The sequence below is a fragment of the Aquila chrysaetos genome, chromosome 10, assembly GCF_900496995.4.
Source record: "Aquila chrysaetos chrysaetos chromosome 10, bAquChr1.4, whole genome shotgun sequence".
Classification (NCBI taxonomy): domain Eukaryota; kingdom Metazoa; phylum Chordata; class Aves; order Accipitriformes; family Accipitridae; genus Aquila; species Aquila chrysaetos.
The window spans coordinates 16,204,080-16,229,277 of NC_044013.1; the positions used below are offsets into that span (position 1 = coordinate 16,204,080).

The 25,198-nt window shown below is 53.4% G+C and overlaps 1 protein-coding gene across 6 annotated transcripts; it reads left to right on the forward strand.

Moving 5' to 3' along the window:
* The first annotated feature begins 386 nt into the window (after positions 1-386).
* On the forward strand, positions 387-11,269 carry ZIC4 (Zic family member 4). 6 transcript variants are annotated; one of them, XR_003925473.2, is made up of 5 exons: positions 390-1,735; positions 6,174-6,286; positions 6,370-6,498; positions 8,406-8,528; positions 8,732-11,269. XR_003925473.2 is itself a non-coding variant. In XM_030028738.2 (4 exons), exons 1-4 carry the CDS (start codon positions 511-513, stop codon positions 8,430-8,432), a joined length of 1,494 nt encoding a protein of 497 aa, XP_029884598.1. In that variant the 5' UTR covers positions 390-510; the 3' UTR covers positions 8,433-11,269. The 6 variants fall into 6 exon arrangements, 5 of the variants coding, with proteins under 5 accessions (XP_029884599.1, XP_029884598.1, XP_029884594.1 ...); XM_030028738.2 differs by having other exon boundaries at positions 8,406-11,269; XM_030028736.1 differs by lacking the exons at positions 8,406-8,528; positions 8,732-11,269 and adding an exon at positions 6,966-7,118 and having other exon boundaries at positions 400-1,009; positions 1,118-1,735; positions 6,174-6,498.
* The last annotated feature ends 13,929 nt before the right edge of the window (positions 11,270-25,198 follow it).

Sequence of the window (25,198 nt, forward strand, 5' to 3'; positions counted from 1 at the left end):
CAGGGGAAAGGGGACGCCAGGCGGCCGCGCATGCGCAGTCCCTCCCCCGCGCGCGCACACCGCCTCCCCCCCCGCCGCACCGGGCCATAACCCTTTCAGTCAGCGGCGGGACCTGTCATCGGTGACGTCACCCCGGCGGCAGCCAATGGGAAGACGCGGCGATTGTTTGGCCGGCGGGGCCGGCGCCGCGGCCCGGAGGCGGCGCGCGGCCGCCCGCGCCCCGTCCCGTCCCGTCCCGCGTCCGCGCGGCGCGGGGCTCCCCGCCGGCCCCGCGGGAGGACGGGCGGCGCGGGGGGGACCTCCCCGGCCGGCCGCCGCCAAAAGCGAGCCCCCGCCGGCCCCGCCGAGCCCACCCGCTGGCAGCGCCGCCCGTGCGCCCCGCCGCCGGGGCGGCGGGACCGGGAAACTTTTTGGGGGGAGAAAGAAAAAACAAAAGTTGGTTTCCCCCCCCTGCCCCCCGCCGTGTCTCTCTCCTCCCGCTGTCAGGTGACTTTTTAGCGTTAGAAGCTAATGAGCGTGGATGCTCTGGGGATCCCAGTGATGGACCCTGCTGCTCTCTCCAGGCGGAACGCGGCGCTGAGATTAGTAGACTTGGCGGGGGCTCCTCGCCACCACCACCACCACCCCCCTCAGAGCATGACAGGCTTCCCGGGCTTCGCCGGGCACCCCCACGCCACGGCGCCCACGCAGCCGGGGGAGCACGCCGCCGAGTCCCGCCTCGGGCCGCACCCGCTCCGGCCAGAACACATGGGGCACCGCCACCATCCTCCTCCTCATCCTCCTCCTCAGCATCACCCCGCGGCCCTTAAGCTCAGCCCTGCCCCTCATCCCCACCACCAGCTCCACCACCACCACCACCGCCATCATCATCATCATCATCATCATCATCATCATCATCATATGGCAGGCCAAGCCGAGGTGGTCTCTAGTCAAACGGGAACGTTTGGCCCGGCGCAGTCACCAGCAGCCCCTTACCCCGTCTCTCACCCAGCCCAGGCTCTGGCAGCAGGTAGGGACTTCTTCATACGCAGAGACCTGCCGGCCCCACTCATGCCAGGGCTGACCGAGCAGCACCCCGCTGCAAGTTCTCACCACGGACTGTTTGTCTCAACAACAGGTAGCTACCCCGGACACCATGGTCACCACCACCACCACTCAGAAGCTGGGAATCCCTCTCTGTTCACTGGACTCCATGAGCAGCCTCCCCATGCAGCTCCAGGTGGCCATCTAAACGGACAGATAAGACTGGGGTTACCTGGAGAAATGTACGCCAGGTCTGAACATTTCACTCAAGTACCAGCCTCCAGGACAGATCCTTTTGCTGCTTCTTCGCTTCATAGCTACGGTGGCATGAATCTGAACGTGAATCTGGCTCCACACCACGGCCCGGGTGCCTTCTTTCGTTACATGAGGCAGCCCATCAAACAGGAACTCATCTGTAAGTGGATTGAGTTGGACCAGACTCCCAAAAAATTATGCTCGAAAACTTTCAGCACGATGCACGAGCTGGTGACTCATGTCACGGTGGAGCACGTTGGAGGACCCGAGCAGTCCAATCACATATGTTTCTGGGAAGAGTGTCCAAGAGAAGGGAAACCTTTCAAGGCCAAATACAAACTTGTAAATCACATCAGAGTCCACACAGGTGAAAAACCTTTCCCCTGCCCTTTCCCAGGCTGTGGCAAAGTGTTTGCCAGATCAGAGAATCTCAAAATACACAAAAGAACTCATACAGGTCAGTATGTAAAGCTCTCTTTACTCTCTCTCTGTGTTATTCAGCATACTGTTTTGCTTTATTTTGTTTTTAATGTATCCTTTGCGTTGTTATTGAATGCACGCCAAGTACTTCTGGAAAATAAATTCTCAGATTTGTTTGCTTCTTTACCGTTTGGAGGAGGGGGGAGAAAAGGGGGGGGAAAGGGAGAGCGAGAACAAATCTCAGAATTCTCGTCCATATTTTTTTCTGGTTGTGCGGAGAGGCTGCTGTAATGTTTATGCGAGTAGATCTGTGTAAATATCGAGTAATATAGCTGCTATTTCTGCTTATTCACACAGGCGAGGATTTTTTTTTTTCAATTTAAAGTAGTTGGGGGAAAAAATGAAATCATTGTGCAAGCTCACAAATTAAAAGTGAACAATAGAAGTTACAACTTGTCTAGTCAGTTTTGACTGATGTCGCTGAGATGCTGCTGCTCGAACATTGTGAGAATAACACAGCTGCGACCTTTTCGTTCAACAGTTTTGTTTTGGGCAGAGGGAGTTTCAAATGTTTGATCTGAATAACACTGACATTTTTAATGAGCATTGCCTTCCAACGACTCTCTGCGTTCGCAGATATGGGGAGCTGCAAGTTCTGATTCTCGGGAGGGGGAAAAAAAAAAAGAGAGAAGAAAACCCGGTATTGTTTCGGCCTGTACATTTTGAAATGTCATTTGCAGATCTGTTAAGCGAAATTGGGACATGTGTCAGAAACATCTGTTAGTTCTAGTTACCAGAAAATAAAGTAACTCCATGGACGATCTTGCAAAACTACGTTTGAACTCTTCCGGCCAGGAAAGCATTTATAATTAATGAAATTGCACGTAGAAAGTTTTCACACTTCCAGGAGCAGCTTGTGAAGTTGTATTAATTAGTTTAGCAGCCGGTGTTTGTAGTCTGTAGCGCTGGCGCTTCCCCCCCCCCCCCCCCCCCGAAGAAGAAGATAAGAAATAAGCCCCTTTTGGAAAATTTAATCTGTTCCAGTGTAGGGTTTTCCACCTCCCATTCCCTTCTGTACAGCCTTATGTACTGCGAGGGAAACTACATAATCCTATTGTAAGATCTGCTTACAGCCAAACGATTTTTTTCGCCTTCCAGTTCATAAAACTCCCCTTCCCCCATGCTCGGTGCAGGGCTTGACCTTCCAGGAGTTGCATTTTTATGCTACAACTCGACGTGATATAATATGCAGAACATATACTAATTTCGTATCGCTATCGTCTAAACATAGCACAGAGATTTTACAGCGACCGTCACTCGTCACCTAATTATTTTTCCATCGCTCTATGAATAGCTCGTCTGTGTGCAGGGGAGGGGGGGGGCGATAGCAAAGTTGTGTTCCTCCGCTGCTTTCTCGGCCCCCTTTTTCGAGGAGAAAGGAGTATCCCCGGGTCACATAACTTGTCTCCGAGCCAGTTCCTTGGCAGATCAGCACAGGTACAGCCATTAACCGGGAGAGCTCATCCCTTAATGACAGTGTTTTTCTTAAGTAAACAAACTTTTACTGCTCTTTAACGGCCTCACTGTTTGAAGTCTCTGAAGCAGAAAATGGTTAAATTCTTGGGAAAACTGACCTACATCGGAGAGGCAGGTTCAGGGCAAACCCGAGATCGGAGGGTTGCGTTTATTAAACATCATTCCGCGCGTCTGTACTTTTCGCTTTAACTTTCCCGGTGATTAATTGCTGTATTGTGAAAACTCCTGCAGGGCCTTTATGGTTCCACCGTTTCTATTAAACACTCAGAAGTTGTCAAAAACGCAATGTTTCTGAAACCCTAATAGAACTCGCTACGAATTATTCATGAAGACAGTTCTAGATTCAACAGGAAAATTATTGCCTCCTCAAATATTAATGACTTCTGATTTCTCCGAGGCTGGGGAGCAGGCAGAGGGATTTCTGGCGATGTGCGAATTTTCCAGGTTGGAGGATAAGGCCGTTAAGGCGGCGGCAGCAGCGGGACGAGCAGGACGGGCAGGGATCACTTCGCCGCCTTCCCAGCGGGCCAGGAACAATAGTGCGAGGCGTGGGACGGAGCCCCGCTCCCTCCCGGGCGGCCCCCGCCGCCCCCGCGCCTCGCCCGCAGCCCGGGGGCCGCCACCTCCGGCCCCCCCCCCCCCAGCCCCCCATCCTCCCTCCACCCACCCGGAGAAGTTTGTAAATACCTTAATCCACTCCCGGAGACGGGGGATTATGCCACAATTTCCAGGCTGAATTTCACTGAACACTTTTGCCCAGCTACAAGTGTGGGGGTAAAATGGCGGTTCAGATCCTGCGCTCCTCCATCGCCCGGGGAACTTTCTGCGTGGCTGCACCTCCGTGCCCCGGCTGCGGCAGCCAGGACCTGTAAAATGTCCTCTCCCTGCCGGGTAGGGATTTCCACGTAAGAAAACCTGCTCTCGCGAAAGGAATACTTGCAAATGGCTCGGATGGCTCCTCTTTATTGAGGCGTTCAGGGAATGCAAACCGGGCAGCTGAGAAAATGCTGCCCTCTTCCCACTTGAAACCCGACTGTACGGAGGGACTTTTCAGCGGCTCTTTCAGGGGGTTAAGCGAAGTTGAACATTTTTCAACTCTCGGGGAAGCGGAATGCGCCGCAGCCCGCTTTCACCTGAATGGAACTCACTTTGCACAAGCAGAGTGCTTATGAGGATGGCTTTCCCTGGGGTCTCCTAACTTACTGCTTGCTTGTACTACACTAATATCCTTGATTTGTTGTCTCAACTTGGACGCTGAAGGTCAAATTGTTTCCTTACGTGAAACTGTAATTAGATTATATGCGTGCGTGTGTCTATGCATATGCACCGCTGTATGTCGACTGTATTTGGTTACAGGGCCCGCGTTGTTTTCAGAGAGACCTTATTTTTAACCTCTTCCCTCCTTCCCTCTAACGCCAGGTATTTACCCATCCTCTGTGCAAATGTTAGCGGCGCAGGATGTGAGCGCTCCTCATTGATTATTACAGTGCGGAAGGGACATACTTTAAACGCGGAGCCATGAGCTTTTTCCCACCCTCCTTGCATGAAGTGCATTCATGTGAAATATTTGGAATGCCTTCCTTTATGTGCCTCTGCTCGCAGCCGAGCACGAGGTGGGCTGCGTCCCTCCGAAATTTAATCGTGACGAACTGAGAGGGGAAAAAAAAGCCCCAACATATTCGGGGGAACCCCCCCCCCCAAAAAAAAAAACCCAAACCCCAAAACATGGAAGCTTTTACAAATATTGCAAGTCCTTTCGACCACATACGCCATGATGGTGAACACAGTGGCTTTGTTTGCACTTCACGTTTAAGGTTCGGCCGTGTATTTTTTGTGGTGTCCTCTGCGCCCAGATACTTTTTGGCTTTTGACGGGTGAGGAGGTTATTTTCATACTCGGTGGGTGCAGGACCTGGGTGCTGCTTGGCGAGCAGGGTTTTGCAGTTCGCTATTATCAGCGACAATAACGTAGTCATCATTTCATCCCGAAGCTGTCTGTGACATGTTTCCTTGAAAACGTCCTCTGTATCGTGTACCATGCCCGGTCCACACGATCCGAGGTTAAACTTTCACACGACTCCAGCAACACGATTGTATTGCTATTATGCTTAACGTCACTTATCATATTACGAGACAAATTAATCCCGATTGCAATTCCTTCCATGACTGAGTAGGTTCAAATGAAAAGGGAATCCTACCCTCACGACAGTGCCGTGCACCGGCCTAGTCATCCTCCTGCTGAATCTCTATCCTTTTGCCCCCCACAATCAGCGTCTTTTGGAAAAGATGTGCCTTAACGCACGGTACCAGCACGCCGGGGAGCGGGGAAAGGAGGGGGGATGCGGATCTTCCACGGGATTGTAACCAGTGCACGAATGGAGTGGAAGAGATGTGATCTAGCCGGGTTATGAATAATATTTCCACGTGCACCTGGGGGAGTGTGAGAAATGTATTTAATGTAAAAACCTTCCCAGGGATAAATCACTGACCGCTCTTTCTGCAGGACATCCGAGTCTGCGGGGACGGCACACGTTCTTTGCTCCGAACGAGCACTTGGCCTCTAAGTTTTCCTTATCTCGGGGCTTTGTCTTTCGCACAAAACCCCACGTCGACACACAGGGCAGGGGAAGGGGGAGGAGAAGCTGGCCGGGCAGGGCGCTCCCGCTGCGGAGCCGGCTGCGCAGCCGGGTGGGCACGGGGCGGCGGCGCCGGGGGAGCTCGGCGGGGCGGGCGGCGAAGGGCAGGGCGGGTGGCGGGGGGGGACAGGCGGCGGCCGGAGGGGAGCTGCGCCGGGGAGAGGAGCAGTGCCGGGGCCGGAGAGAGGGGCCCGGGGCCGGTGCGGGCTTGAGGGGCGGGGGGGGGGGGGGTGTGCCGGGATGCGCGGCTCCTGCCCCGCGGCCGCTGTCGCTAATGGCTGTGCTCGCCCGTTGCCTCCTGCAGGGGAGAAGCCGTTCAAATGTGAATTCGAGGGCTGTGACAGACGCTTCGCCAACAGCAGCGACAGGAAGAAGCACTCGCACGTCCACACCAGCGACAAGCCCTACAACTGCAAAGTGAGAGGCTGCGACAAGTCCTACACCCACCCCAGCTCCCTGAGAAAACACATGAAAGTGCACTGCAAATCCCCTCCTCCCAGCTCCGGCTACGAGTCCTCCACGCCCTCCTTGGTGTCCCCCTCCTCGGACTCCGGCCGGGAGCCCCCCGCCTCCTGTTCCCACGCCGAGCCCTCCGCGCCCGCGCAGCCCGCCGCCAACCTGAGCGAATGGTACGTGTGTCAGGGCGCGGGGCTCCGCGGCCCCCCCGCGCCCCTCGCCGCCCCCCCGCCGCCGCCGCCGCCGCCGCCGCCGCCGCCGCGCCCCCTCGGCGAGCCCCGGCCCCGCTGCTAGGGCGCGCCGGCGGGCGGCGGAGCGCCGGCGGGCGGCCCTCGCCCGGCCGGGGACGGGGAGCGCCGCTCCAGGGCACGGGGAGGCCGAGCGGGAGAGGCCGAGCGAGGCGCTCGGCAGAGGGAGAGGCGACGCGCGGCGGAGTGCGCGGGTGGGCCGGCGGCGGGCCCCAGCGTGCGCCGCCGGCGCCTCGCCCTCGGGAGGGCCGCTCCCGCCTCGGCCGGGGTGCTGCCGCCTCCCCGCTCCGTGCCACACACCGCCCCCGCCCCGACCGCCTTGCTCCGGTCTGTTTACAAGCCCGCTGATTTGCATCCCCTTCCCTTCCCCTCCCCTCCCCGGAGGACCAAAGTGGTTTCATACAGATTTTGGCTGTACAGATTTTCTCTTGTCAACAGTGCCGTGTGCTGCAGTGTTCTGTTCGCCCACGATTTGCTGTGAGAGTGTGGTTTTTTTTAAGAAATATATATATATAAACTATTATTTGTTACCGAACTGTACAAAATGGATCCATTAAATTCTTTGATTAATTAACCCGTTCGATGGACGTGTCTGTAAAGAATCTCCTTACTTTTCCCTCTTGCCGTATATAAATACATATATATATATATATATATTTCCCCCCCTCCCCTTCCCAGGAGTCGCTAATAAAGAAAGGCCCAGGGGGGGTGAGGTGATTGACTGTCCATTTTAGCTCCCACTGGTAATGACTTCTAATACCCAAACATGCCCGTCCCCACCCGGAGCGTGGCTCCTGTTGAACCGTGGGCGCTGAGGCTCCCGGGGGGGCGGAGGGGGGGGGGCAGAGCCCGCTCGGTGACGTCACGGCAAGGGCCGGGGCCGGGGCCGGGCCCGGGGCCGGGCAGCCCCCCCTGCAGCGCGGGGACCGGGGGCCGCAGCTCCACGGCGTCTGCCCTGCGAATAGTCCCGATGATAAATGCTTGTACCGGCCCGGCAACGCGGCTTTAGCATCTTCATCCCGCCCCGGAGCTTCAAACTAGACCCAACGCAAAGCCACAGTGTTCACTCCTCTGGTTCAGAGAAAGAAGGAAGGGGAAAAAAAAAAAAAATAAAATAAACAAACCCCTCCACTGGGGTAGCTTGAAACTGCCGAATGGTGCCGTTTTAATTACTTTAATGATGTTTAAGAATACCAGATAGTATAGGCAAATAAATAGCACGGGCTGCTGGAAGAGGTTTCCATGGCTTGCTGAGCGCAGACAGAAGGCTGCTTTAACCGCATCTTCTCGTGTCTGATACATCACCTCTGCACCCAGGTGACTGGGGTTAGCGTGTGTCTACAACTGTACACGTATGCACGCACGCACGTATATATATATATCTCTAAATATAAAGCTACGGGCAAACGAATAGCTGGTCAGTGGCTAACCCACACCCCCACGCCCCCGGCCCAGCGCCTCCCCTGCTAATGAGGCTTTATTTTCCTCCCAAGGCAGCAAGTCGGGGTTCCTTTCTTCACTCGCCCAAACTCGACAACTTGTGCATTTAAACACCTCGAACAGTGACAAGAGCGTGTCGCTACCGGGAATACACGTAGGGAATTACCTAGGTGGGAGAAATGTGCGAGAGAGGAGCCTAAAGTAGGGGGAAACTGTGCCCCTCTGCAGCCCTTGAAACTTGTGTCGTGGAAATCGAGAGGTACAGAAGGCAGCTGCGGGCAGGGAGGGTGTTTCCATCGTGTCCTGAGATGTTTATTTCTTTATTTCTCTATTTACAGAAGTATTTGGATGTGCAGGCTAATCACCTTTAATTTTTCATTTGCTTGTTACAGATGTCTACCCCGTTGCTCTCAAGGTAATCTAGACAGACGCAGCTGAAAGCCTGAATCTTATGCCTTAGACATCAAAGCAAGCTCGCACAAAGAAGTATTTCTTCACAACGGTGAATCTTCATGGTAAGTTAGGATTTCTATGGCAATAGGCAAGTCATACTTAAATAGTGAAAGGCGAAGTCTGGAGCCCGTCCAGTCTTTTCATTAAGGACATAATATTTACGTCTAACAGGCCCTTTTTCTTGTGTATACAAGTATATATTTTTGTTTGACGCGAACTAAATCATTTTCATTTAATTTCCGGTAAACAAAACCCACGCGAACAGGGCACTTGTTCCAGACCATAATAAAAATGGATAAGACTGTCAGGAAGAAAAGGCCCGCTTGAACCGTCGCCTCAGCTCACTTTTGTTTCTGCTTTCTGCCGGGATCAGAGAATGCGTTTGGGATTTGAGGGCGAGTTTCTAAAGGCAAGGAAATGGTTTTTAAGGGGGAAAAGAAAAGGAGAAAGGTCTAATCAAGCTCGGGTTGTTCAAAGGGCCTGATTTTGGGGTTGAAAGTGTGAGTTTTATGGTGCATCAGCATGCCACGTTAGGATCGCTATGGTAATGAGGAGAGCAATAGCAAGCGGCCTTCAAAGGAGGCACACTCCATTTGAGACAGTCTATTAAGATACATTTGCACTGACCTTTGGTTTCATGCTAGCTTAATACACTCAATCTGCTCCCCGCTAGAGATATACTTCCTCCACCTAATGCACTCCGCCGGAGTTGGGGTCTGCTGGCCTTCGCCCTCCCCCCGAGGCCAGCTCCGCTCCGGCGTTGTAGCCCCGCTCTCCTCCTCCCCAAAGCAAGGGGCTGCCAACCCAGCTCGGGGCCAGCTCTCCTCCCCTCTCCCCCGTATTTCTGACCAGCTTCTCCCAGCAAAACCCGGCCACGAAGCCCGAGAAGTTCTTCCCTCTCCATTCCCCCCCCCGTCGCGGGGGAAGAGAGGACGGGGACCGAAAGCCCCCCCCCCGCCCTGGGCTGCCGCGGCCCCAGGGAGTAGGTGTGCCGATGGAAGCCCCCCAGGACCCAAGGAAAGCGGGGCGAGGGCCGGGGGGAGCTGCCAGTGCCCCCCTTGCCTCCCCGCCCCGGCCGGCCGGCGCTGCGCGGCGGCGAGCGGAGGCTCCGCGGTGCGGGGGAACTTGACACCCGCACGGCCGGGGCCATGGGCGCTGGGCCATGGGCCCGGGAAAGTTAGAAGTCCATGTTCCAGTAATTGTCTTGTTGTTTATTTTATCCAAGTACCCTGGTGAATAGGGGAAAAATAAACACGATGAAAAAAAATTCAAACAGTTGAGTCGTCTTTAGTGCCAGCCCTTGTGGTTGAATAAAAAGGATGGTCCAATTTCTATTGAGCTGAGAAATCTTTGAAGTGGGAGTTATTATCTGAGAAATTCCTGCTCGTCGTCCTAACAACGCTGATGAAACGTAAAAGGTTCTTTGTCAGCGATTTGTTCTCCTCTCTGTCAAACTCACCCTGCCCGTTAGCTTTAAACCGTTTCTAAAGAGATAAAATCAAACTTTTAAAGATAACTTTAGGGGTCCAGAGGGTGCAGAAAATACCAAACTATCGAATCCTGTGTATAGACATACATCTGGATATATGTGGCTGTGGCTGTGTGAAACTCTGTCTGTGTACAGATCACCATAGATGTCTGTATGACCTTACTGTTCGAAAGTTGAAATGATGTCCATTTTTTTGCATTTTATCCTCTGAGCTTTTCCGTCTAATAAATTATTCCTACACATATGCTGCACAGAATGCGATTCTTGGGAGAAGGCAGAAATGTTGGGTTTCATTGACACCACTATGTGACCAACAAACGTTTTCTTTCCAGTAGAGTGAAAGCAAGAAAGTAGACATAAGAGTAAAGGCTTTGATCATTTTAACAGTCCGAATACCTATTAAGCATGTATATACTGCAACGTATCGAAGTTGTTGACGCATTCAAAGCGATGGCTTCCATATGCTCTCATGTTTTATTGTCCATAAGTGTAAAGGTAGTCAAACTGCATCCCTTTTGTATCTTCATTTTATAAACATCACGGTGTATATTGAAATGATTCCCTGGTCAAGGTTTATTTGGTAGTTTCTCATTGGAGATCATGCAACGCTCTGTTCGTAACACGAATTCCTTGAAGTTGTAACTCATCAGTGTACTTCTGTTTTAGTTGCTACAGAATGATCTGAGCCCAATCCTGCCATTCTAAGCAACCCCATTAATTTAATGGGACTTTTCCTAAGTAAAGACCGAGTCAAACTGCAGTGAAGTGGGTACTATTATTATTATTATTGTTATTGTTATTATTAATTCTGGATCTTGTCATATTTATGGGAAAATCTAACACATTCCTTGTGAACTGTACAGAGGAGAAGCCTCTGAAAATGTAGCTCGCAAAAAAAAAACATTTGCAATGCTGATACGCTGTATCTCTTTCCAGACTTCTTATACTCCGTATTTTCCTTCATCACGTGTTTGGTAATGAAGGAATGTTCTGTTGTGTGTTTGAACATACTATTTATTTTTAATATTTGGATTTTTTTACAATAAATATTTATAAACGTTTCAATTCTATGGTTATTTTTACAAATGTGCACTTTTAAAATATGTGTTTGTACTGATGATACCGAGCCATTCCTAAAACACTGTGTAATCAGCCTTGTCTTTCTGTTGGTTTTTGTATTAGTTGGGGAAAAAAATTCCCCAAACCGGTGTACTATTAATGTGGTGTACAATCAAGTACTAATGCGTGGTTTTTGTTGGTCCTTAACCTCTTTTTAATGTTAATCGTTTTAGGTTGGCATTTGCATTAAAAGAACAAAACAAAACACTTCTTTGGCTTCATTTCTGAGATAACATTTTTCAGATTGGAGACTTCAAATGAATTGTACTTTAAATCTTGACCGAGGTGCAGAGTGTGAGTGTGATAACAGAGCCCGGTGTCACCCAAGTGGAGCCCTGTCCCTTTGTCTCCCCCCGCCCCCCCGGCCCGGTTACCTCCGCAGTGGCACCCTGACTCCTGCACGGGCAGTTTGCGGTTCTGGGGTCACTAATACTCTGGGTACTGGCGAGAGTTTCCAGCCGGAGCCCCCCGCGAAAAGCTGCCGCTCCCCTCCGCCCCCGAGGGGTTTTTGTTTTAGTGGCGCGGGTGAGGGATGAAACTGTTTGTTTGAAGAATTCCCCCCCCCCCCCCAAAATGAGTCCCTGTCACAGTGACACTTTTGATAAGGTTCCTAGGAGGATTTAGAGCATTTTCTTTCTTTCTAAGAGAGGAAATTCGTCAGCTAAAGTAACCTGGAGGTAAGCCTTCGTCGTCTTGCATACTCCTCTAACCGATTTTAATACGTTGCAGGGGTTCGCAGCTCCCGAACATACTCAGACTTTTCTTCGCATGACTTTTTAAACCTCAGCTTTGCAATTTAGAGGGATGCAGCAGCCTTGGGCACATAGCCGTCCTAAAGCCGGCGGGCGTCGTGCGCATGCGCGCTGCCTTGACTCCTTTTTAAAAAAAAAAAAAGGGAATACTTGAAAGAAGTTGCCTAACACAGAGAGATGACAAAAAGTTGGCTTTGGCTGGTAGGAATATTGTCAATAAAGAATACATTTGACTACAGAAAGGGAGAGAGAAAAAGACAGAAAATAATTAAAGAAAGAAAAGAATTCAAGAAAAAGAACCGAAGGAAAACATTTTTGCTGGTCTGTAAAAGACAAAAAAATGGCCCATAAAGGAAAGGAGGGCTAACAGTACATGCTAATTAAAGAATACAATTCTATGGTCTATAATGATTGAGCGAAGACATGTACTTATTACACTTGACTGTCAACAAGGGAAGGAATGTCCCCTCAGACAACATGGTGAGAGACGTGTGGGCATTATTAGTGGTCCTTTTATAGACATTGCCTTTTCTTTCTCAATGCTGACAAACCATTTTGGAGGGAACCATCCCCTGTTGCTTCCTATCATCGATCCCCATGCAAGCCCCCGCATTGTGCAAGTGCATTAATTAAAGACCATTCATTTAACAAAAGAACATTGTATGTTCAGGAAAGGAAGATTAGAAATATGAATCAGTAAGCGAGACCCGTTTCCGCCGCCTTATCGGGAGAAGCGGAGGGGAAGGAGGTGCAGCGTGCGGTTAAACACAACGCACCTCCCCAGCCTGAGCGGGGGCTCAGCCACCATTTAGGCTCTTTGGGACAGAAACCCTGAAATGGATTACAATTGGAAAAAAAGAAAAAAAAAAGAAAAACTAAAAAAAGGTCGTTGTCAAGTGTCTCTGTGTGCGTCGGATTGCTCAGCCCTCCCCTCTGCCCCCGCCAGCCTGCCCGCTCCCCGGGGCCGGCCCGGCCCGGCCCGGCCCGCAGCGCTCCGCACCGCCGCCGCTTCCCGGGGCCGGACCCCCCCTACCCGGGAGGGACCGCGTCCAGGGCTGATGTGCTTGTGTACACACATCCCCACGCACATTGGTTATGTCAAAGGGGTTTTTCCAGCTGCATGTAGAGGCACAAACGCACAGGCGTGCGCCCATCCCTCCCCATCCCTTCGCTGCCTTGATTTTTCCAGTCCGAAGGAAAAAACGGCTGGTCCCCCAAAGCCGGTCGCGACACGAGTGTGACTTATCGTGAGAAGGTAGAAGGAGAGCGCAGGGAAGCAGAGGTTATGCGGGAGTGGGGGAAGGAGAGAAGTCGGATTCCCAGTATCACCCACATGACTTGCTAAGCGGCTCCAGCTTCTCTAAAACCTCTGGGCCATATGTTAGTTTATTTACACCCTTTGTCTTTTCGTGTGTCGCGTGGTGAAAGAATATTCCTGGGATATGAATGAAAGTAGGCTAGAGTAAACAAACAAGGGGAGCGCCTGCTTAAGGGGTATGTAACATTTCTGAGATCCCAACAGAGCACGGCGTTCCCATGGTTATAAAGGGGCCAGAATAGCAATTAAAGCTTTTAGTTAAAACCCTCAGATTTTTAATGCTGAATGACACATTGACTCCATTTTCTCGTAGATGATTTAGAGTTTTTGCAGGATTACACTAGGGGAGGAGAAGGAGGGGGGACGAGAGAAGTCACCGCAAAAACAACTGTTTAACAGTAAAAAAAAAAAAAAAAAAAGCACAACAGATTAAGGTGTTTCCAATGATGGCAACAGCTCAGAGAAACCTCTGCAGCTTTCCCGTGAGGCTGAATTTGGTCTCAACTTCTCCTGCATCCGGAGCTACCCCTCTCCGAGACGAGGACCGCGCTAGCTCGCCTGGATTAGGCGACGAGACCCCGCGGCTTCGGGTACCAGCTCCCGCGCTCGGAAATCCCCGCATCAGCTTCGTTTTCTTCTTCTTCAACCGCCGCAGTCGACCCCATGGCCGGGCTGGAGCACGCCGGGCTACGAGGAAACCTTTTTCCTAAAATAAACAGGACGCCCTCACAAAGCGGCTGATTTTTTTTTTTTTCTTTTCCCCCCACGTCAGTGTTACCCAGAGGATCGGCTCATTACTGCTGCAAAACCTGTCTCCGGGTCACTGTGCTGGTGTGCGCGGACTGGGGAAGTCCCCGGGGGGGCCGGACTGAGCCGTGCGGGGCTGCGCCGCCCGCCCGGGCCGGGGACACCCCCCGGGCCGGCGCTGCCCGCGGCCAGCGGCTCCCTCCTGCCCTCGCCCTGCCTCGCTGCTGCCCCTGAGGATACCTGCTCCAGCCCACCCTGAAAGCCAGACAAAGGCGCGGATCCCGGCCCCCCTCCTCTTCCCCCCCCCCCCCCCCCAACCCCCAGCTGTTTTGGGAAGACGCAAAAAAAAAAAAAAAAGAAAAATTTATTCTCCAACTTTTGACTAGTCACTGCTGGCTTAAATTATCCTCTGCCCTGTGGGGGCAATAGTGAAGCAATGGGAGCTCCTTGCTCCACTGCCTGCTCCTGCGAGCGGCTGGGAAACAGGGTGCATCTGAACTTGGGCAGAAGTGGGCTGCCCTCACGCAGCCCTCTTCCCTCGTCCCGCCGGGGCCGGGGGTGGCCAGGCTGGGAGTCCCGGGGTGGGGAGTCAAAGGGAGGTTTCAAGGGGGGAGGTTTTGTTCTCCCTACCTGAGGACAGATTAATCCTCGCATATACTTGATAAAGATGAAGACCTTGCTGGGAGGAAGGGGGGGGGGGGGGGGGGGGCGGGAAACGGGTAGGAAAAGAAAGAAGGAGTCACTGGATTGTTATTGTCTAGAAAACAGGCCACCTTTAAAAACCTGTTGTAGAAATACAGAGAGTCCTTTAAGTGTGAAATATCATTTCATTGTAAATAGTCAAAAAAGAGTCGGTAATCCAACTTCCGGAAACTGTTCTGAATTATTTCAGCAGACTCTTTTAAAAGGGGATTAGCAGGGCTTTAGGGGCAAAATCCTTCTGTTTTATTCAATCTCTGATTTTATGTTATAATTACTAGATGTAAAGACTCGCGAATTAGTATGCAGGCGTCGTCCAGACATTATGCAGGTGCTATTCTAATCATTCAGCTTTTTAATTAAGGAACGAGGTAAGAAAACAGAATCATAAAAACACTTTTGTGAGAGCTGAGAAAATCGTGAGCGACTGCATGAATAAAGCCTTTATACCTTATCCTGACAGGTCAGACACCAATTGCCTGACTTACGACCTTTTCTTGCTGAAACAATGGTTAACAGCTTTCTCACCTTGTTCCCATTATAGCCTTTATTCTCGCGGAGAATTTATGGAAATGGCCCTAAAATGCTTACACTAAAGAGGGATGCAAAAAAGGTATTGCAATTTTAATTGGTGCGTGTCCCGTACAAAGATACTTTCATTCGGGTCGTTCGGGAACGGAGGATCTCAGCCCGGCACGAGGGTTTGGGTAGATCGAAACGGTTTGAAGCATAAAATTCTCCTCCAGGAGAGGAGGGGACGCAAACAAACAAAAAAGCCACCCAAAGTTGCCGGAATGCCCGAGCAGCCGCCGCGGCTGGGACGGCGCCGGGTCCCCCTTTGTTCGTGCATCAGAAGGCATTGCGCTCCTTGATCCCGCGATGCAAACTTAAAGCCTTTGTGGGGCTTTGTTATTATTATTTAATTTCTTTCCCTTGCCTTCCTCCTCTCCCCTCCTCTCCCCCCTCCCCACGCCTGGCACTACTGCATCACGTGTATTAACATATGAATGAAACAACCAGAGCCAATGCACTTAAGGTAATACCTATGCTCCGTTCTCGCCTGATTATCTTTTTATAGAAAGTTACATTAACTAATGACATTTACATAAATATGAATAATTAGTAAGGTAAGTAATTCTGCTCCGACGGGGGAAGGCGGAGTAGAGAAGTGCCTGAGCCCTGAGCCCAATTTTCGGCTCCGCAGACCTGGGCGCTGCTTCGCCCTGGCACCGGGCAGGAGGCTCGGAGTCGTCTGTGGGGAGGAGGGGAACTGTCACATTTATATTGTTCTCTCTCTCTCTCTTTTTTTTTCCCCCTAATGTGAAACTTTTCTCTTGTGCCCCTCTTTTATCTCCCCTCCAGACCTCCAGTTCTGAGCAGAGTTCAGTGGCTGTAAATGATAGGTTCCCAAAAGCATCAATCCGCGCTCCTCTAGTACTTGGCCGAGAACAATGCAAGTATTAGGATATCAGCAGCACTCGAAATGATCACGCGTTAAATTATTTTGCTTTCACGGATGAGGGGGCTTTTTTCCAATGTAAATCAAGCGCTTTAGTTATTAAGTCTGAACACTAATCTCCAACAACCTTTACATAATGTGGCAGAATGTGCCACACCACTTCGCACCTGCACTCTGAATAGAGCCGCCTTTTCAATGTAAGACACGCTTGTTGCCCCTGGGCTCCAAAGGAGTTGTGTGAATAAGTCAAGCTTTTTGAATACCCCTACTCGCTTTCTCTTCCTCCTTTGATCACAGAAAATGTCTTCTAATTTGTCCTTTTTCATTGTAACAACGTTTTCAAGTCTCTTTTTATTTTCCAAACCACATATTTATAAAGAACATAAATCGCCCCAGAAAACAAAAGTTCTCTCCTCGCCAACTGGCCGAGTAGCCTATGATCACTTTGTTATTCACGAGGAGAAGGGGAAAACAAGGTTCTCGCAAAGACTGTTGCTTCTCGAGTTTGTCCTAAACAAACGTTTAACTTTGGGACGGGGCGCGGGGGTAGAAGCATGTTTATTCCCTCCAAAAATAAGGGCAGATCCATTTGACTTGGGGATCCGCTCCCTGCTCTCTCCAGGCTGGTGGCCAGCTGCGCTTCAGCCTTTTAGGTACCGGCGATAAATGGCGTGGAGGAGGGCAGGAGGGACCGGTGTCTCTCCTTGCCCACTGGAGTGACTGGAGCCTCCGCCTGCTTTCTGAGCCCGCCACACAGCTCAGGGCGAAGCCAGCTGTAGCGAGGGGGTTTGCACGCATTAATTCTTAGCCGAGCTGCCTACTTTAACGACCTCCGAGTATAATGAAGCCTAATTTATAAATCCGCGCAGGACGTCAAACTTAATAGGGAGCGGAACCGCTGCAAAGAACCGCCGGGCTCCCCCCCCCCCCCCCCCAGGCCCCCGACCCTATTTTTCCGCCGGGGAGCCGGACACCGTCCGCCCCACCGCCGAGTGTGCCGTGCCCGGCCCGGCTGCTTCGGGCTGCCCTGCCCGCTCCGCAGCCCCGCATCAGCTGCAGGGGCAGAGGCTGGAGCCCAGCGGGGATTCCACCTCCTGCCTCCGCCTCGGCCCCGTCTCAGACATTTCCGAGGTGTTTTACCCGAGTGTCTGCTAAGGAGCAGTAGGTTAATGGCATTTTAGTTAGGTTGGTCTCTCTGCAGGCTAAGCCCAACCTAGGAGTTTCTCACTCCTCCTTCTCGCAGACGGGTTTCCGGACGACTCTTTAGCATCCCTATTCATTAGCACGTTAATCAAGGCTGTAATCCCAGCGAAGAGGTGCCCGTGCATTCCTGCTGCAGCTAAAACCGCCTCTCGAGCGGGCACCTCTGTGCAGCGCTGCGCAGCGCCCGCTCCCCCCTCCGCCGGGCTGCCTCCGCCGGGAGGCTATTTCCTTACATTACCGTAGGCTCCGGGTAAGAAAACTAACAAACCCTCCTAATACAGTTTAAAACACTTTGATGTCTTGCCAAGAAACACACTTCCTTCAAGAGACAAGTCAACATTTGTTTTTCACATTAAATGGCGTTTAGTTGCCACTGAAAAAATGATGCTGAAGGACCACTTTTTAATTCGATGTATAACAACCGCGGGGGTCTAAGAGAAAATAACGGCGAAAGCTATAGACACAAATAACTAAATTACCAAAACGTTAGTATATCTCCTAGGTTCATTAATATGTAACAGACTCCCCAGTTAATCTCCAAAAGCCAGTGTTCCCCCTCTAAAATAGCACTCTGGGACGAATTGTACAGGAGATCAATCACTGCTAATGCAGTAAGGTTTACTGCAAGGGGGGAAAAAGCTATTTACACCTTCAAATAGAAGCTTTTGAGATTTAAGAGTAAGGGTCATACATCACCAAGAATAAATGATTATGAATTGGTAAACGCGCCCTCCAGCCATTAGCTATGCGACGCGATTTATCATTTCTGGGTGTTTTTCTTTTTAAAATCATCTGGCTGTTTGAAAAGAAAAGCATGACGGAGAAAAAAAACACCGCGGGAAAGTTTGTTTTTGCATATACTATAAGTCATCAAAACATGGCTATTCAGAAATAAACGGGGTCACTTATGAACTGCTTAACGAGAGACAATAAAGCCTTTCCATTGTACACTTTTATGACTAAGGGATCGGTGGGCTTCTCCCAGCCCAGCCTCCGGCCGCTTCTGCCTTTTTTCCTTCTTTCGTTGCAAGTTACAAACCCGCGAGTGTTGTAAGAAATCATTTACGCCCTAAAAATGAGTTGCCGGTGTCTTTCCGTCGCCTGACATATATTGAACTTAGATTACAGGGGACATTTTGCCAGTTTTCAACAATTGCCAGTTGTCGGCCAAGATGCTCACAAAGAGCCGGGTAAGGACTGGACGGGGAGGACCTGCCCTGGCAGCAGATGTGGGGTGGTAGGACAGGACACCTCTTGTTCCTTGTCTTCATTACGAAAAAGAGATGAGGGCTCCTTTGGGTGGAAAACCTCGCGATCCAGGTCGGTGGAAGCCGGCTCAGCCCCTCTGGCGATCTTTGGAGAGCTTTTTTGCTTGTCTCCGCGTCGTTGGCTTCTTTTCATTTTTTAATTATTATTATTGAAATCGCTTCGCAATGCCAAGTAAACCTTTTTCCACTTAGACTGTGCTCAGGGCGGTGGGAATGTTGCTCATCAAATTAAATAATCTATAATAAAACACATACTTCAGAGCTGGGAAAGAATGACAGCGTGTTGTCGAAGGGCAGGGGTGGGGGTGTGTGGGGGGATAGCTGGCGGCACCCGTCCCCGGCTGCTGGGGGGCCGGGGCGGCGGTTCCCAGCGCCGGGCAGCGCTGCCGCCGCCCCCGCTTTGCCGAGCCCCGGGCTTGGGGCTGGCACCTGGACCTACCGTCGGGGGAGACAGCCGGGACAACCGACTGGTGGGGGGCATAAAAAACGGGGTTCTGGGAGGGGAATCACCTGCCATCTGGTCGAAATCTCTTTGGCCCCCTAACTAACTGAGCGCCGGGGCGGAGGCGAGGTGCTGGCGGTGGGCAGGGGGCATCGGCGAGGGGCACCTCTCTGGCCGTGGCCCTCAGAGACGTCGAAGGCAGGGCAGAGCCTTCAGGCCTCTCGGGGGAGGTGCGTTAGGGACCTCCGCTCGGAAGGGCCTCCGGGGAAAATATAAAGTTCCCTAAACTGTTACATCCCGCTGCCCCGATACGTCGGGTTTCAATTGTGACAAGTGCCTGTTTTCTTAGGGCAAGAGATTTAATATGTCTGGTGAAAGGGTCTGTGGCAGTGAGGCTCACAGCAGGTAACCAGCTCTGCTAGGGGGGTTTTAGTCCCACTTCTAACACTCCTAACATATTTGCAAGATTTGGGAATAAAGCGACTTGCTTGTAGACTCGAGGAAGAGCTGAGATTTCTGGTTTGTTTTACAAGCTCGTTACAGGCACATTTGGCCAAAGGGCACTGTTTTATGTAAAGACAAAGACACAGAGCCCGTTCTGGGGAATGTGGGGCTTTTACAAAACCCTGCTCCGTGGCTTATTGTCTACTGGGTGGCTTTGGGGGGGGCGGGGGGTGAGGCAAAAAAAAGAAAAAAAAAAGCCAGGCAGTTGCACGCCATGGGTTTGCTGACCTTCTTGGTGCAAATACCTTGTTGGAGGCACCTGGAGACATTTATTTCCCAGGCGATGCTGTCCCCTCTCGGTTTCTGGGCGCCTCCCCGCCCTCCTCGCCAGGCAGCGAAGCGCTCCTGCGCCAGGAGCGCAGAGCCGCGGAGCGGCGGGCCGAGGGGGCGCAGGACCCCACGCCGGGCACCCGGCCGCCCCGTGCCCCTCGCCCACCGAAACAGTGGCAACCTCGCCGCGGGTTCCACTGGGGCGTGAGCGAGTGTGCGCCGTGCTGAGAAGCGGGGAGACTGTGGAAACCTTCAGCGGGTCCTGCCCGGTGGGGTGCGGGGAGGGCAGGCGGGCGGGCTGGCTGGCAGCTGCCCGGGCCTGCCCGCACCCCCGGGCCCCGGCCCCGAGCAGCGAGTTCCGCGCAAAGCAGCGCCTCCTTGCCCCTCTCCCCCCGAGATGAAGAGCGATAATAAACTCGTAATTCCCCTTTGTCAGAGGGGAGGCGAGGAGAGACTGACGCTGCTCCTTGCCTCCCCGGGATCCCCACTGGAAGGTCCGCTTCTTGGTCCGCCAAAGAGGGCTGGGGCGCAAGGCGTTTTCCTCAGAAATCCTCTTTTCTGTAAGAAGCCTATTTCACAACGCAGAGGAAGGGGAAAAAAAAAATTCTGGGATGATCTAGTTCTTTGGAATAGATGAGATTGTTTCCCTGAATATCTAATGTTGCAATTCCAGTCCGAAGTATACCCATTTCCTCTTTATTACATCATTCTGCATTTTATTTCTATGATTTTATGTTTTACTGCTGTTCCTGAGAAAGTCTATATTTTCAGCGTTATAGAAAGTCTCTGAAGATCCATAAGATTATTATTTATCTGACTTTCTGTGTCTCCGAGTGCTGTATACATTATATAATTGCTTTAAAATGTTTTCATAAATTACATTCAGAAATGTGTCATAGTAAATTACCTTTGTAATAAAATGTAAAAAATGCAAATGGCTGTTGTCTTTATTACGTTTTAAACCATTGGTTTATCTGCACTATTTCACTTGTCAGTTGCACAATATGTTGTATAAAGGGAAAGCACAGTTTGATAACAGATAGATGGAACCTCGTGTGTAATCTAGCAGGCACGTACAGTTTGGGTCATTTCCTTATCTCCCGCAGAAAAGACATTATCCCCCTCATATTTACATACTTTTCAATATTTGTCAAACAATCATAAATTATAAATTAATGAAATGTTCGACAGTCTTCAGAGATCAGACTAATGAAGACATTTACCTTTTTGGTGATTTGGAGTCTCATCTTTGTAAGTTTAATGACATTTAGACTCTCACGGTTTATTAGGCTTTATTAGATTTGTCCTTCACTCCTGCTGTCATTCAGATGTCTCTGCATAAACATCACCTGCTTCAGGTGCAAGAACAAATCGACTTCTTCCAGGAAGGCACCGAAGCACCAGCGCCACCACGCCTGGGCGCGGAGCGGGGCGCGGAGCGGGGCTCCGGGGGCCGCGCAGGCCGCGCGGAACTGGCCGCGCCCGGCGCCCGCAGGCTGCTGCCCGCCCCGGCCGGGGCCGGCGGCCCGCTCCCCAGCCATCCCCTGCGGTCGGGAGCTGCTCAGTGCCCTCCCAAGTCAAGCAAGCCATGTGCCTTTGATTACGCCGGAGCCCCGGCCCGGGCGGCCCGGCGCACCCACGCACCCCGGCGGGCCCCGGAGTGCCGAGGCCCTCCTGGTCGGACTCCCGAGCCACGCCCGAGCGGGCCAAGGAGGAGCGGCAGCCTTCATGACATTGGTTTTTCCCCTCGCTCTCTTTGTCCGAGCGGGTTTGGTGCTCCAGAGCGCCGGGCCGGGCGCGGCGATGCCCGGCCGGGCAGGCAGCCTGTCCCCGCGCGGCGCCGTGCGGTGAACGCGCTCTGATGGATGGTACCCGCCTCCCCAACGCGATTAGGCTGCAGAAATTAAGTTGCCCCCAGAAAGGTCGGCGCTCGTCCCCCTCCACCTTTGCCTAGAGAGGCGCACGCTAAATCCCGCCGGCCAGACCCGGGCGCCATCTTCTCGGGAACAAAGACCCGGGGCTCCCCCAGCCTCGCCGCCGCCCTGTAATCGAGTTTCCTAATTGCATTACTCCGCTGGCAAATGTCAGGAGCATGTGTTGGGGCGCGGTGCCCCCCGCCCGCCCCCGCCTTCCGCACGCCTCCCTCCCCGGGGACGGCCCGGAGGCCCGCCGGTGTGCCTCGACGCCCGGCGCGCCCGGCCCGGCCGGCCCCGCTCCCCTGCGCCGGCCCCGGGAGCGGGGAGCGGGCAGGCGGGGACGGGCGCTGCCTCGCAGCCTTTGCACTTCATCAAATATAGATCAGGTCTAAACCTCGCGCTACGAACCTCGAACGTTGTTTGCAGAGGCTTCCAAATATTTCCAAACAACGCTTTTTTAAAACACAATGGAGAGTTATTAAAGCGCTTGTTGGTAAAGTGAGCATGTGTTCTGCAATCATCAAAAATTGATATGTACCGCCAGTAAAGTAATTATGCACCATCCTGAGGATACGAGAACAGTACATTGTTAATCCACTTGCACACCCGTTGACTTGCAGCATCAGGCTGCAAATAGCTTAATTAAGTCATACACGTGGAATATAACCATATTGTTACATTGCATTATGCACACTATATCTCAATTTATTGGGACAATTAATGCTAGTGATAGACCTCGGGCAAAAAATATTAACCGCAAAGCACTAAAGTTGCTTTCTGGTGACATTTGCGGTACGGGGAGTAAACATTGAAACAAGACACAACCTTCCGAGAACGGCGAGGACTTCTGAGGACGCCTCCTGCCCCCGAGCCCGTCCTTAGCAGGCTCTTTGGCCAGCCGGAGGGAAAGATCTCTGCAATTCTCCGGTCCTCAGCTGTGCCCTGACTTGCGAAAATACTCCGAGAGCCAAACCCGCTCGCTCCTCTTGACTCCAGGGAAGTTTGGGCTGGATGGGAGCTCCGGGATCGGTCCTCAGAGGGTGTGAAGTCCAGAGCGAGGGGGCTCAGAGCCAGAGCGAGTTTCCCCGCAGGGCTGAGGAAGGGTGACATACCGGGGCGGGTTGAACATAGCCTGGAGCTGGGAGGACACACCAGTCCGTCTAATACCTTGCACACTCGTGAACATGACCACATGCCGGTATTTCGCACAGGGCAGCGTAGAGGCTGCGTCTCGGGGCGTGACCCCGGGATGGCTCCGGGCCCGCCGTGCCCCGAGCGGGGCAGAGCCGACCCGCTGCGCCCGGATCCCGGCGGAGCCGGGGCACAACGAACCAAATGTCGGCAGCGCCCCGCCGGTGGCCAGGGTGGGGGGGACTCCCAGCCCGGCCGGCAGCGCTCAGCCGGGCCCCCCCTCGCCCCGGGGCCAGCCTGGCCCCCCCTCGCCACCCCAAACTGCGGTGACACCCCCCCTCCCCCGGCGTCGCCCCTGCGAGGGATCCCCGACGGTGAAGCTAACGGCAGTGTGACCACAGCACCCCGTCCTCCCGGGGGATCTTCAAGCACTCTGCACGGGCTACAGAGCCGGGGGGGAGCCGGCGCTGGGAGAGGCGGGGGGACCTGCCGCACGCAGGGGGGGGGCAGCGCCGAGGGGGCAGCTCCGAGGGGGCAGAGGGGCTCTGCCCTGCCGGGCTCTTGCCCGGGTCGGTTGTGTAAGCAGGCGCAGGTACGCTTCTGGGAGCATATGGCGGGGACGCACTCCTTCACCGCCTGATTTACCTCCCTTTCTGCAAAACCGCTCAGAATCGATATTATTTTCTGGGGATCAAAATATCCCCAAGTCAAAACCAAAACCTCTTTGTTTGACCCGTTTAACTGCCTCCTCCAAATTTTCTAAACGCCCCTCGATGGTGCGCTGTCATTCCCATCGAGATGGAGTCTCTTCAAGTTTCCCCAGCCTGTGCTCTTTGGGGATGCAAAGGGCGATTTCCAGCCTCGCGAGGTCCTTTGATTTAACGGATTTCTCAAGCGTTTTGGGAAAAAGGCGTCCAGAAGGTAACCAGGATTCCCCCAGACGTCCCTCCTGCCCACGTCGAGGTGACCCGTTAAGGGCAGCCCCGGGTGCAGGCAGGAACACGGGTTAGACCCGTGCGCTGGGCAGCAGCGGGGTCTGCAGCAGGGTAGGGGGTACCAAGCGGGACACGCGTGTCCGCTTCCACCCCGGTGGCCGGCGCTGCTCAGCCCCGTACACACACGAGTGGGGGTTGCTCTGGAGCTGGTTTTTCTGTAGTTTTCCCCGCCAGCTCCTTTTTACTCTTACTTCCGAGCCTCGCGCAAGCTGCTGCACCAGCGGGGGAAACGACTGCAAAGTGGTTTCTGCTCCTGACCACTGGCGTGGCTGGTGCCGTGGTCATCCCGGCAGCGCCTGTCGGCCGACTAGCCCCGGGCACGGAGGTCACTGGGCGTTAGGAAACTGCACAGTAAATTCGCTCTTTGGAAGGTGACTGCGCCCAGTGCGCGACTCGCGCACTGGTAAAGACACGCAAACGCACGCTCCTTCCTTTGCTCTGTAGCCGGCTTTCAGCAGGGTTGCGCGTTATTCTCCTTCCATTTCGTTTAATCGCTTACAAATCGAGCCCAATATTGTATTTTAAATCCCCACCGCCCTCGGGAAACAGCCGGCTCACGGGGCTCCCCTTCTCTCCTCGGCTCCCAGGGGCTGTCCGCCGCATCCCCCGCCCCGAGACTGGACCACGGGCAGGACCTTCCACGCCCCCGGTGCGCGGCCAGCACCTGCCGCCCCCACGAGTGGGCACGGCGGCTCCCTCCCCGCTGGTGGACGCGCAGCCTTCCCGCGGGGACCCGCGCACCGGCCGCCGCGCTACCTACGGCGGAGGCGCGGGGGGCTGCCGGCGGCGGGAGGGCTCCCCGGCTGCCGGGGCACAGGTGCCTTCGGGCATCGGGGCGGCTCTGGCCGCGCCGGGGCCGCGCTGCGCGGGTGGCGGTGCGCCCGCCCCAGCCCCTCCGTGAGCGACCTGCGCGGCCCGGCCCGGCCCGGCCCGGGGGCAGAAGGGGCTGGATCCGGCCCGGCGGGTCTCGGTCCCGCGGCGCTGGGGGGCAGAGGTGAAGCGGGGGGAGGGATATTTGTCTCGGCGTTAGGCACTTGCGGGCTGGCTGTAGCCCCCCCTCCCGCGGGGCGGCGCGGACACTTGTTCTGCAGGGTGGGAATAACTGTGAAATAAGGGGCAAGAGGCGAGGGGAGCCCGGGCAGGGCGGGCAGGGTGCTTGTTTAGCCCCTACTTCTCCTGCAAATTAGTCTCCCCTCTGCGCAGCCAGCACTGACGTTTCCCCAGGACCAGCGGCATCAAAAGCTCCGTCCTGCTATCAAAGCAGGTGGACACAGGCTCGGATCTAGGCTAAGGCGCCGGATCTCTGCCCTCGCTTACAGCCAGGGCAACTTTCTGAAGCCAATGGCTGCCTCCGAGTGCCACTGAAATCACGAGAATTGCAAAGGTTTTTACGCCAGGAGAGAAGAGAGTTTACTAGTGT